The sequence below is a fragment of the Plectropomus leopardus genome, chromosome 22 (assembly GCF_026936395.1).
Source record: "Plectropomus leopardus strain MGB_pleo_1.0 chromosome 22, ASM2693639v1, whole genome shotgun sequence".
In the NCBI taxonomy this organism is placed as follows: domain Eukaryota; kingdom Metazoa; phylum Chordata; class Actinopteri; order Perciformes; family Serranidae; genus Plectropomus; species Plectropomus leopardus.
In genome coordinates, this window is record NC_142197.1 from 13,441,663 (window position 1) to 13,454,378 (window position 12,716).

The 12,716-nt window shown below is 38.2% G+C and overlaps 2 protein-coding genes across 2 annotated transcripts; both read left to right on the forward strand.

Annotated features, from left to right (window-relative positions):
* Positions 1–165: 165 nt before the first annotated feature.
* Positions 166–6,563, forward strand: mapk12b (mitogen-activated protein kinase 12b). The gene is made up of 12 exons (XM_042511142.2): positions 166–508; positions 1,863–1,992; positions 2,178–2,236; positions 2,316–2,427; positions 2,575–2,604; positions 3,281–3,328; positions 3,417–3,531; positions 3,630–3,701; positions 3,818–3,897; positions 5,810–5,888; positions 5,979–6,152; positions 6,381–6,563. The coding sequence occupies exons 1-12, from the start codon at positions 390–392 to the stop codon at positions 6,443–6,445; spliced, it is 1,083 nt and encodes a 360-aa protein (XP_042367076.1). The 5' UTR covers positions 166–389; the 3' UTR covers positions 6,446–6,563.
* A 131-nt stretch (positions 6,564–6,694) lies between these two features.
* On the forward strand, positions 6,695–12,196 carry LOC121961588 (uncharacterized). The gene is made up of 6 exons (XM_042511647.2): positions 6,695–7,521; positions 8,658–8,738; positions 9,156–9,401; positions 9,513–9,770; positions 10,417–10,665; positions 11,150–12,196. Exons 1-6 carry the CDS (start codon positions 7,443–7,445, stop codon positions 11,239–11,241), a joined length of 1,005 nt encoding a protein of 334 aa, XP_042367581.2. The 5' UTR covers positions 6,695–7,442; the 3' UTR covers positions 11,242–12,196.
* The last annotated feature ends 520 nt before the right edge of the window (positions 12,197–12,716 follow it).

Here is a 12,716-nt window from a genome sequence, read left to right on the forward strand (position 1 = left end):
GAGATATTAAAGTGGTATTTTAACCTGAGGGTGGGCAGATGTTTGGTGGCTTTATTCCCCACATTGTAGACACACCCATGGACTGCCCTGGGCGACCGGAGCCATGACTAACAGCAGAGTTTGTGTGTGTGTGTGTGTGTGTGTGTGTGTGTGTGTGTTGGGGGTGTAACTGGCGACCCCTCACAGCGTACAAGCGCTCCGCTGGTTCATCTGAAGGAATTTGCGCCGGACTAAACTCTTCTCTGCGCGTCTTGGGCATTTGGAAATTACAATAATCAAAGAATAATAGTAATAATCTCATTTTAATTCACATGAGAGGACGGAGCTGACCTGACACTAGAGTCGAGTGGACCCACATCCTGACCTCAGCCTTGTCTAGTCGGTAGGGAATGGCTGTGCGGTCCAGGACGGGATACTACCGGCAGGAGATAAACAGAACCGTGTGGGAGGTTCCGGAGAGGTACCGGGACCTGAAGCAGGTCGGAACAGGAGCTTATGGGACTGTGTGGTGAGTTTAACATCAGTTTTACTGTTCAATAGAGTATCGATCAGTGTCAGCTGATTGGAGCCAGGACTATTTACCAAAGCACTCTCACCCAAAAAAAATAACTCTTCTTTTGTATTTTCAGTATTTTAATTTGCATTCCGCACATGGGCCCTGTATAAGTTTTTAGTCTGGTAGTATATTACAAATTTATAAACAACTCATAAGAAACTTTGATCCTTTTCCCAGTGTAGGTGACAAAGAGGTAAAAGTACAATGTCTAGACTGAGCACTTTAACTCAGAGGTGGAATGTAACTGTGTTTCAAGTATTGTACAAAAGTACAAATATGAGGTACTTGTACCTCACTTGAGTATATTATTCTCCTGCCACTTTCTAGATACTTCTACTGGACTGCATTTCAGAGGGATGTACTGTGTTTTATACTCCACTACAATTATTTAATAAACAAAGTTGCTGTTACATTCAGGATTTCTGCACATTAAACATATGAAATATACAAGTGCAGCTGAAACTGACAGACAGTTGATTGATTTGATGACAGAAAATTAGTTGGCAACTATTTTTTGCATGCAAAACATTTCATTGTTCTAGCTTTTCAAATGTGAGGATTTGTAGCTTCTCTTTTAATTATTTTTGATTGATTATATTGAATTTAATTTTTATTTTATGTTTAATACGTAAAGTACATTTTGCTGATTTCATACTTTTACTTTAAGGTTTTTTAAAGTGGGACTTATACTTGTAAACATTTTTTTATAGTGCAGTATTAGTAAGCTACTTTTATGTGAAAACTGAAAGTGATATACTGAATCTGAATACTTCCCCCATGACTGCTTTTACCTTGTGGTATGTATGTAGACTTTCCCCTCAGTACTTTTACTTGTACTTGAGTATACTATAATATTCCTGCAGCAGCACTCCTGCTTGTGTGGGATATTTTGGTTTCGGCAGCGGATCCACAGCTGGCTCTGCAGGGCCTCTCTTTGCATTGTGTTGTATGGATGAGGGTCAACAAAAGAAAACCACCCCCCCAGTTTCATTGTTAGAAGAAGTCAAAGACCCCGAGTTAGAGTTAGAGAATGCACCACTATATTGTCTTCAGTCTCAAACAGACCTTTTTCTCACATCCCTCCATGACTTGTCATAGCAAGAAGAAAGGCACAGGTGTAATTAATATCAATAATGAGGCTGTGTTCCATTTAGATGCTGTTAATTAAACTTCTAGATCTCCTTATGATTAAATGTCTGCGGTGAAAATTCCTTAAGTGATAGAATTTGAGTTTTTAGAAGTGAGAATTAAGATGTTCAAGCTGTTTAATGAAATACATAATATACTTATATATTGTCTGTTTCAGTTCAGCATGGGACCGCCGGATGGGAATGCAGGTGGCCATAAAGAAACTTCATCGGCCCTTCCAGTCCAAGCTTTTTGCCAAAAGGGCGTACAGAGAGTTGCGGCTCCTCAAGCACATGAAGCACGAAAATGTAATAACGCTCTCCACATAGAAAAGACAAAAGAGGGGCACATATTTTAAAGCTGTGGTTTTGAGGTAGAAGGAAATAGGACTTGAAGGCGAAAAAAGAATTTAAAACATCTGATTACAAAATAACTGCAGTGAGTAAATGTTATCTTAATCAGATTGTATTTGTGCTTTTGTTGTTCTGATCAGGTAATTGGGCTGCTGGATGTTTTCACAGCTGAAATCTCATTGGACCGTCTGCGTGACTTGTGAGTTCTGTGAGAGCTGAGTATAAAATGGGTCGTTCCTCCCACTGTTGTGATACGACTCCTCTTCTCTTGTCCACAGTTACCTGGTGATGCCGTTCATGGGCACTGACCTCGGCAAGCTGATGAAGCTGGAGAGATTATCAGAGGACAGAGTGCAGTTCCTTGTCTATCAGATGCTGAGGGGACTCAAGGTGAACACCACGACCAGCACAGATACCTGCATGTTACTCGTTTCCTTCTGTTAGAACGGTTTAAATATTATAATTTCCACCAACTATGGTTCATACATGCTGGAGTGAGTTGAAATTGCTGATGTTGTCCGTCTCCTCTGTCCTCAGTATATCCACTCTGCAGGGATCATCCACAGGGTGCGTGAACTTTGGCCTTTCTGACTATGAGCTTTGGGGGTGGGGTTCTTGCTCTTTTTCACACTCAATCCCATTCATCCTGATTCCCACACAGGGAGCCTGTAGACAGAATGATACGCTGTCCATTAACAACCCAATCGAACTCAGAATAATTGTTGGAATGGGACCGTTTCTGCAAACCACAGATATTGAGGCCTATGTTGTAGATACTTTGACACTTAACATGTGGTTAGATTAGGGAACTAAACCATGGTTATAGTTGGGAAAAGATAATGATTTGGTTAAAAATACCCAGTTTTAATGGCACAATCCCCACTGGGAAAAAAGCAATGTCTCTGTAAAAAAACGACCACTTTTTGTGGCACTGTGACTAGTGGGAAAACAGCCACAGGTTGCTAAAAACATCCATGTTTGTGGGTCTTAAAGATGCTGGAAAGCAGCCATGGGTCACTAAAAAACACCAATGTCTGGGAATTAAAAAGCCAGTGGAAAAACAGCCACAGGTTGCTAATAGTGTCTCAAGAAGCAGAAATATTTATTTATATGATTAAAATTGAAGTATATCATAGTAAAATTATGTTTATCATTTCTTTAAAATATCTGAAAATACAAATGTCTTTTGATGACATCTATCATTAACTTGATTTCTTTTTTCTCACACTTCTCCATCCTACAGGATCTTAAACCTGGAAATTTAGCCATTAACCCAGACTGTGAGCTAAAGGTACGCAAACCTACATCAGGCCTTTTTGACATGAACACTGCATACACCTACACATTTCCATTTCACAGTTCTACTTTTTTTGCTTCAGATTCTTGATTTTGGCCTGGCGAGGCAGGCCGACGCAGAAATGACCGGCTATGTCGTGACGCGCTGGTACCGAGCGCCCGAGGTTATCCTCAACTGGATGCACTACACACAAACTGGTAAACTCTTCTCACATTTTGTGTCAACAAGCATGCAGAAAAGGGAAAAAGGGATCTGTTTCATAATGTGAAAGCTGAGTGTTTGCTCTCTGTTGCAGTGGATATTTGGTCGGCAGGTTGTATTATGGCAGAGATGCTGCTGGGAAAGCCGCTGTTCAAAGGAAATGATCGTATCCTTAACTGTTGTGCACAGATTGTGTCAAAACTGTAAGATGTAACTATGTTATAATGTGTCCGAATCATCAAATCCATGCAACAGTTAATACTTGACCACAGATACTGCCAGACCTGGACCAGCTCAGAGAGATCATGAAGATCACAGGAACTCCAGGTGCTGACTTTGTTGTGAAGCTACAGAGCCAAGATGTAAGTCGAACCCAGGGGTTAGACTGGCAGACTGCTATTAGAGATACACTTGATGCACTGGATAAAAAAACTGTATGAAACACTCACTGGCTGTAAAGCTGAATAGTAACTGCAAAAAATTGTAGTTTGCTTTCTTAGACTTTGAAGAGAACAGCGGCTGTGGTCAGTTTGCTTTCATAGTTGCTGCAATGCATTCTGATAGTGAGTTTCACTTTATTCTCATGTCTTTTTTAGAGAAGCTTATGGGTGATGCGATTGAATCAAGTTTCCAAACTTTACTGAAAGAATGTTGTCTTTGGCTGGTAATATTACGTCGGATCCCTCTCACATGTTATTTAAAGAATATCAGCTTTTGCCATCATGCAGGAGATTTAGAGTCTCACAGACTCGACTGAACAGGTTGAGAAATTCTTTCTTTCTTTAGTCTGTCAATCTATGAAATCAGAGTGTGACTTCTAAGCCACCTCAGTGTGCCTGAGGCCAACGCTGAATGCAATAGATTATGAGTAATATGTTGCACTGCATCCACTTTTGTAATGTCAGTGTTAATGCATAGCATTTTTTGTATGATTTTGTTGTTTGGGAAAGTGCTGTTTATATTTTTGTATTTGTGTGTATTTGTGTGAAACAGTTAATGTCCTGGAATACAAGACTCATTTCAGAATTTATTTATTTTTTTTACTATAAAGTCAAATCAAAATGACCTCAGATGCACAAAAGACTAAAAAGAGACTAATTTAAAAATAAAAAATAAAAATAACCCCAAATGGAAAAACTGATTCCCCAGACTTTATCTGGCTGGACAGAAGTCTGAGAACCAGTTTTCCAACCACATAATATGAAAATATTCACTTGGAGAAACTAATCTTACAAGGTGCCAACAATGAAGAAACGTCTCATTAATTAAAAATTAAATATGTTTATATTTAGGGGTAGGGATTATATTGTGTTTCCATTAAAATAAACCAACAAACAAAATAAGAAATTAAAGCTTGCAGGCGTTGGGTGATTGTTAGGAAAACAAAACTCTTGCATGGAAAACAGAACTGCCCAGATGCAAGTAATCTTGTGGAAAGGTGCTTTTTCATATTCCTTACACCCATGTTTTAAAAAAACCCCTCTAAAACAGGACAGCAAAAGCCTTAAAGGGGCCTGAATAACAGAGTTTCTGACTGTCAGTATTTGCTAAGGTCTTCCTAAGGTTGAAGAAGCATCAGAATGTCCTGAGTGTGCATTTTTCCACCTCTCTTATCCCTTAGAAAGTGAATCTTCACACCCTGACTGTCTCAAAGGCCAAATGCACCAAGCTGCTCTCAATTCTTAATGAGGAGTCAGCACCCACAGCCTGTGCAACAGGTGACCCAAATCACCCTCTAATCAGAGACTTGAATTATGACACTCAGCTAAAATAAGTTGGGTAAAGGGAAATGGCAGCAAATACCAAAGAATGAGGAACTGTTACAAAACAACTACAAGTGAACACAAAATTACAAAAGATGCATAATGATTGCAAAGAGACACAAACAAAAACAAAGTCTGTGTGTCCAGCTTTTATGAAGGAGAAGTGGTGGTTTTGCATTGTCTCATAATCCGCCCTGGACTCAAGTGCTTAATATTGACATATTTCACTTCGAATACCTCTCTAGGGTTACTCTGCGTCGCTGCTGTAGATGCTGGTGGATCATTAAAGACACAGAAAACAGCCTGAAAACTGTCAAATTTGTATTTCACCAGAAGTCTGATTTTTTTTTTTTTTTTGTTTATGTTTATAGCAAATAATGACTGATTGAATTAGATTTGGCCATTGTTTCACTACCACTGACCCCAACATGTTTTGTGCCCTTTAAGTAATTTGTCATTTGTGTGTCACTGAGGAGTGTCACATCCTTCTCACAATTTCCTCTCTCAACAGGCCAAAAACTACATTAGAAGTTTACCAAAAGTCCCAAAAAAAGACCTGCACTCAGTCTTCTCCAAAGCGAGCTCAAATGGTATGAATTGATCTCCGTTCTCCAGTTTACACAAACGATGCTTCATTAAACTCTGTCATGCTGAATTTGGTTTGTGTATCTGCAACACAGCAGTGTGCATCCTGGAAAAGATGCTGCTCCTGGACCCCGAGCAGAGGGTGAGTGCTTCGGAGGCGCTCGAGCTGCCGTTCTTCAGCGAGTTCAGAGATGTAGAGGAGGAAACTGAGGCACTGCCTTATGATCAGACCATGGACAACACGGACCTGCCGCTGGACCAGTGGAAGCGTAAGAGAAATTTAAAGCTGTGTTGTCACAGTACCTGCTGTTTGTCAGAAGAGGTCACTGAAGATCTCAGATTTACTTGATGCTACTTTTAACATGAAGAAGAGAATTAACGGGGGAAATGTACGTTTTCATGAAAGAAAAGTTTAAGATGTTAAACCCTGACGCCTAGGTAGGACACAGATATGATGTAGCTGACAGCTGATACATTATTCTTTTTTTTTTGTGCAGGTCACACTTTCACAGAGATACTGACCTTCAGGCCGCCCAGGGACTCCAGAGAGACGTCACTTTAAGACCACACACACTGCACACACATACACAGGAAATTGCATATGCCCAAACATACACATCTGCACCCAAAAATGTGATTTTCTTGTTGATTATTTGTGTAGAAATAAAGTAATAACAGTCTTTTGTAGTTTCATGGCTTTCAAAAAATGTGATTTGCTCAGTTGTGTTTTAGTGTGTGTGTGTGTGTGTGTGTGTGTGTGTGTGTGTGTGTGTGTGTGTGTGTGTGTGCCAGATCCATACACAGCTTGTTTGAAGTCGTACTGATAAAGTTTCCTTGAAGTCTGTACATCCATTAAGCAGCAGGTTTTTTGGTCTGTTTGCATTTTGATCATTTATTCTGATAGTGATGTTTTTGTGGAACTATGGGCGAGGTCACCTATTGTACAAATACCAGGGTGAATGCTGGGAATGCAGAAGTGAATATCGTCATACATCATATTGCACCACTGCAGGTCCCACAAATGATTTATTATCATGTGCGGATGTGTTTTTAATCTCTGTAGCTGAGTTATGACAATGTCATTTTAAATTTTGTTGTATATGTATGTGCTTTCCAATGTGAAATCCTTTTTTGTTTGGGACATGTACACTTTCACAGTGGTCAGACCTGTGCCTGTCCCTATTTGGATCAGTCTCCGAACCATTACACCATCCTACAATTGCCAAAACACTCCCTTAAAGTGGCTCTGAGCCAGAAGCCCAAAGACGGGAGCGCTGCTGCTCCGTACTTCTATCTCATCTGGAAAACTCACCAAAGATTCACCAAAGTAGTTTTCTGTTGACGAGGGACGTGCAAACTCAGGGTGAAACCTCATTTTAACCGCTGTGGCTTGGACTTTGATCTGCCATCATATAAGAGCAATGCATTTCTCATTAGAGTGACTAAGAAGGCAGATATGTTTCTTCTCAGATCTGATTAGAGCCGTTTCCTGGGGTCTGACGATGCAGCGACACTTTTCTATTTCCTAGTGGCTGAACACTTCACATTCTTACCGGACAATGGATTATACCAACATATCTAAACAAAACCGAGGACGGTCAAAGCTCAGCAGACTGTTGTTGCTGCTGTTTCTGGCAGGTAATACAAATATTTTCTCTCTGACAATAGTACAAGATGCAAAGAGAGTCAGTTTTAGTTGTGATAAAATGGTCCTGTGTCACAGTGAGTGAATGCTGTCATACTGATTTCAATGGCTTTTGTGTTTTCACTACAAAACTCTGTACTTGTGTGTGTATATATTACCTGTTATAAATGTAATAGATCACAAACTACAATAAACTTTTGCAGTAATTGTACTTTACCTAAGTTTTTCCATTTCAAGCTATGTTATGCTTCTGGTCCTCCTGAAGTAAATATGATACTTTTTACTCAGCTACACATATGAAATGTGTAATGAAATGTAATACTACACACTAACATTTTTTTTCCAGTATGAGTTCAATGCATAACAATAACAGCTCAGAACAACTGATAAACTCCATAACTGATCCATATAGTGAACGCAATGACTGCAGGAAGTGATTTGGATTAATTTTGAGCAGACTGTTTCGTGTGAATATTGCCTCAGAGATTTTTTTTAAATCATTTTTTTTAAAACATAGAAGGCGTTTTTGGGACAATTAATAGTTTTCTTCTCCCTGACACTTTGTACTTGTTCTATTATCTCTTTGGTTGTTTTAAGTTCGAACATTTCTAATGCAGAACAAGGCTGTTTAGCAGAGTGAAGGTGCTGAAGGTGCTTTTGTTCAGGTCCTCACTGTTCCATGAACATTGAACTTTACCGTGAAAATAAAAAAATAAAAAATAAATTTTATATATATAGATATATATATATATATATATATATATGTGTATGTGTATATATATATATATATATATATATATATATATCTTAAATCTTAAATAATAATATAAACTTTAAAAATCACAGTATCATTCAGTTTTCTGCACAGAAATGAATAAATGCTGAAATAAATACATTTTCATGCATCCTTTAAATCAAGAAAGCTTTGTGACTCCAGTGAAGTTTTGGTGACCCCTCTAGAGATGTGAAGTTATCAAACTCAGACCAACTCAGACCCCAGAACCCCACGGCAGACTTAACCCCCCCTCCCACCCTAAATTGTATTTTGGGATTGTAGATATATTTTCAAAGCCCAGAATGGACTTTGATGCATAATTCTACTAATGAAATATCTTCATTGACTGTGCAGGCCTTCAGCCAGTACTGTCCACAGATGGTGACAAACTAGATGAACCAGGTGAACCAGATGAAGTAGATGATGATGATCAGGGTAAGTGATATTACGTTAAAAAACAAACATGCAATGAAATCAATGTGAGAATGAGGTGGTGGTGTGCTCGATGACTGTCTTTATCATATGAAAATCAAGAAAAAAAACACAGGAAAATTAAACAAACTCGAACCCTAATGAAAACCTGAGGGTCGAAACCCATTGGTGCTTTAATGCAAGTAGCCAGAGTGACGACTTTAAAACTTGTGCATTTGTTAATGCTCCACACGAGTACCTGAAATTTGATTTTTTTTTAAAATAAATTCTATATTAAAGATTCTACCTGTATCAATTATAACATCCAGATACTAAAAGATTCACTGTGATATATTCCACCGTAATTACACAAAGACACTGTCTCAATTGTACAGTGTTCACAAATGTTGACATTTTCTGAAGAATTTCATAAATCCTCAGAATTCAGCTGTCAGATTGTCGGTCCGGACTACGTGACTGTGGGAGTGCCCAGCAGCGTTATGTGTGATGCCAACTGCCCTGCGTGTACCTACTCTATGTCTATGGATGGACAGAGTGCCCAGGGTCAGGAAAACGTGCTCGCCTTCACTGTTTACAGATGGATGGAGGCCTTAACAGTGACATGTACGGCCACAGATGACGACACAGGGGTGACTGCCACGGCAACAAAGCAGCTGCAAGTGTTAGGTAATGAAAGCTGATTTCTAAATTTTAAGACTTCGGTACCATGGCTTTAATATTAATTGACGTATAGCATACAGAGCTTCCCTTCTAATGTATTTGTCTTCCTCACCTCAGCTGGACCAGCAAATGTTTCCATCACAGGCCCTGATTTATTGAATCCGTCAGTGAGCCACACCTACAGCTGCCACGCCTACTGTCGGCCTTCTTGCTCCTACGCTTGGAGGACCGATAAAGGCCCGTGGATAGGAAGTCTAGGAAATGTTATCTCTATCACTCCTCAGGAGATGGACAACTCCAAAATTCTCATCTGCAAAGCTATCAATACTGTGTCTGGGCTGTTTGTCGCTGCTACTCGAAACATAGCTATTACATGTGAGTCAAGAGCTTCATATATTTGCACGTCGGGTGAAAGGTCCTAAACTTGGAGAGTATGGAGGGTTTTTAGGGCCATAAAGGCATTAATAATTATATAATTAAATGCTAAAATAAATAAATAACTATATAAATAAATGCTAAAATAAATATAACAATAAAATTTAATGCTTTAATAAATTAATTACTAAATATGTATGTAATTTTAAGTGAATAAATAAATATAAGAGTAAATACACAAATAAATTTAACATTTATTTATCGACTGTCTTATTTAATGAATTGTGATTTATTTATGGTGACAATTAAGCATTAAATAACATTTATTTATTTTTTAAGCATTTTATTGTACAATTTTATATTTATTAAGCATCGACTTGTGTAATTATTTATTTATTTATTTTTTAAACATTTATCAATACGGTTACCTGTGTATTCATTTATTTGAGCATTTAATCATACAATTATTTATGTATGAATATATTTTGTCACAGCCCTGAAAACCCTTCACAGAAAAGAACATTTTCACTTTTCAGTATTTGTTTATTTATTTATTTATTTTAACAAATAGAGAATCGTGAAACATTGGTATTTTTTAATCAAGTAGTAGCTTTTTCTGATCAGTCTTTACTTTTATTTCTTTTAGCTGGTCCATCAAAGGTTCAAATCAATGGCACCGACATAATAGAAATTGCAAAAACGTACAAGTTTGTGTGCACTGCTGAATGTCTGCCGTCTTGTCGCTTCGTGTCGTCAATGGGCAGTCACACTGTGAGGGGCAACGTGATCGAGCTGACAGTGGATTATCCGCTTAAATCGGTCACTCTCAAGTGTGAGGCGCAAAACACCGCTTCAAGGAGGACAGCGACAGTCTTAAAGACTGTACAAATAAAAGGTAGATAAGCAATAAAATGGTTTAATGTACATAATGTTTCGGGCTTTCAAACGATATTTTTTAAAATTACGATTAATTGCAGAATACCAATAGTTAATTGTGATTAATCAAATTTCTTATTCACGTTCACAATGCCATTATTCTGCATTTCAAAACACTTTCGTGGTCCTTATTGACAAGGTGAAGCAATTCTTACCTGATTGTCTTGATTAGGAATCAAATGACAGAAAAAAAAACTGCATGGGACGAGAATAAAGTAGGCACATCGCTTAAAGGGAGACTCATGGGTTCCCATAAAACCCCATTTTAATTCAGATATCTTGAGGTCAGAGGTCAAGTGCCCCCTGTGAAATGGCCATGGCATTTTTCCATTGCCAAAATTTAACCTTACTTTAGAGCGTTATTCAACCCCATTACTTCTTGTATCATAGTTACACTTTAAATGTTTATTTGACCTGCATTTTTGCATTTTCTTCGTGTTCAGGGTCAGACCGAAACCTGTCCACTCGTCCTGAAGAGACTTCAGCTGTGCTTCTGCTGGCTTTCATCATTTCTGCTGCCTTCACACTCATATGATCCCACTGAGGACGGCTGAAGCTTGCTACTGTATGATCCCTGCAACATGTGGTCTTTGTGGCTTTTTACTTAAAAAGAATAACTTCACTATTTTTAATGGTAATATTATTAATTGTAGTTTTTATGGTTTATTTAAAAAAAATATGTCTAATTGCTCTCTTTGTCTTCATCTGTCAGATCTTTCTTCGTGAATAAAAGTGTGTCGAATGAATGACTCATGCACCGGTAATCTCACTCTGCATACTGTTCTTTTCTATTTGATATGTTGACCGTAGGCTGAACTCTGTTTGCACTTTCTGCTGAGAGGCAAAAGTTTGAAAATATAAACGTGTGCACATGTAATGTCAGAATTTGTTCACTTGTGAAGATACTTGTAATTAGCCTTGACTAGAGACCTGTATGCATTGCATCAACTTTGTATTTTACATATGAAGCGATGTTTCATACATTTGTCCTTATCAGATAAATTATAAAGTGCATAAATAAATAAAATCTTTGTCGGGTACTTCTGCAATAATATATTTGAAATGTTGTATTTCTCTACACACAAATAAAGTGCACTGATGACTTTTAGATGACTTTTTCAGTTACCAAATGTGAACATGTTGATTTGCGACATGCTGATTGACCTGATGTCCACACAAGAGACATAAAACATGAGTAACGTGTTTAAGAAATGAGGACGGTGGGGGAGATGCAAGTCAAAGATAGTTTGTACACAACTACAGTCTTGGGAAGCAGGTTTAAATGCACTTTATCTGGGAGGAACCAACTATATGTTAAGAGTGATCACAGCACTTCAGCCTGCAGGTGGAGTCAAGGCTGAATCAACACCATCAAATCAACGTGAAAGACTTCTCAGGAGTCCAAGACTATTTACAGCCACTTCACTCACCCTCACAGGTGTTCTCACTTGTTAAAGCCTGATTAAAGAGCACTTAATGTTAACACTCTCGGGACTGTCTCAGGAGTCATTCTTATGAGTTAATATAAAATGGAAAAGCAGTTCAATACTTCCTCATAGCTTCAGTGAGGTTCATGTTTGTGCTAATCTTATGTTGGACACACCCAGGGTTCATATCAGCCCACTGAAAAACACTTTCTGAAAGTGTTTTGCTGTGGCTCGTTCCTTTTTCCAACATCTGAGATTTTATTCTTACATCTCAATCATTGGCACTGGGGGATATGGTAGAAGAAACGGTAAAGGGCCTCTGACAGTAACAAAAAAATTCAATCAAACTAATATACAAATGTGCTTTAAAGAATAAAAAAAAGCCTTTTCTGTAATAAAGAAATGTTTATATATGGGGTGGGGCTTATATTTGGTTTCAGTTAAAAATAAATCAAAAACAAAAAAATAATATAAAGCCTGCAGGTGTTTGGTGATTGCTATATAAACTGGACTTTTGTACAAAAAAAACAACAAGAAAGAAATGCCCTGATACTGGTAACCTGGTGGGGAGTGTTAATATTCT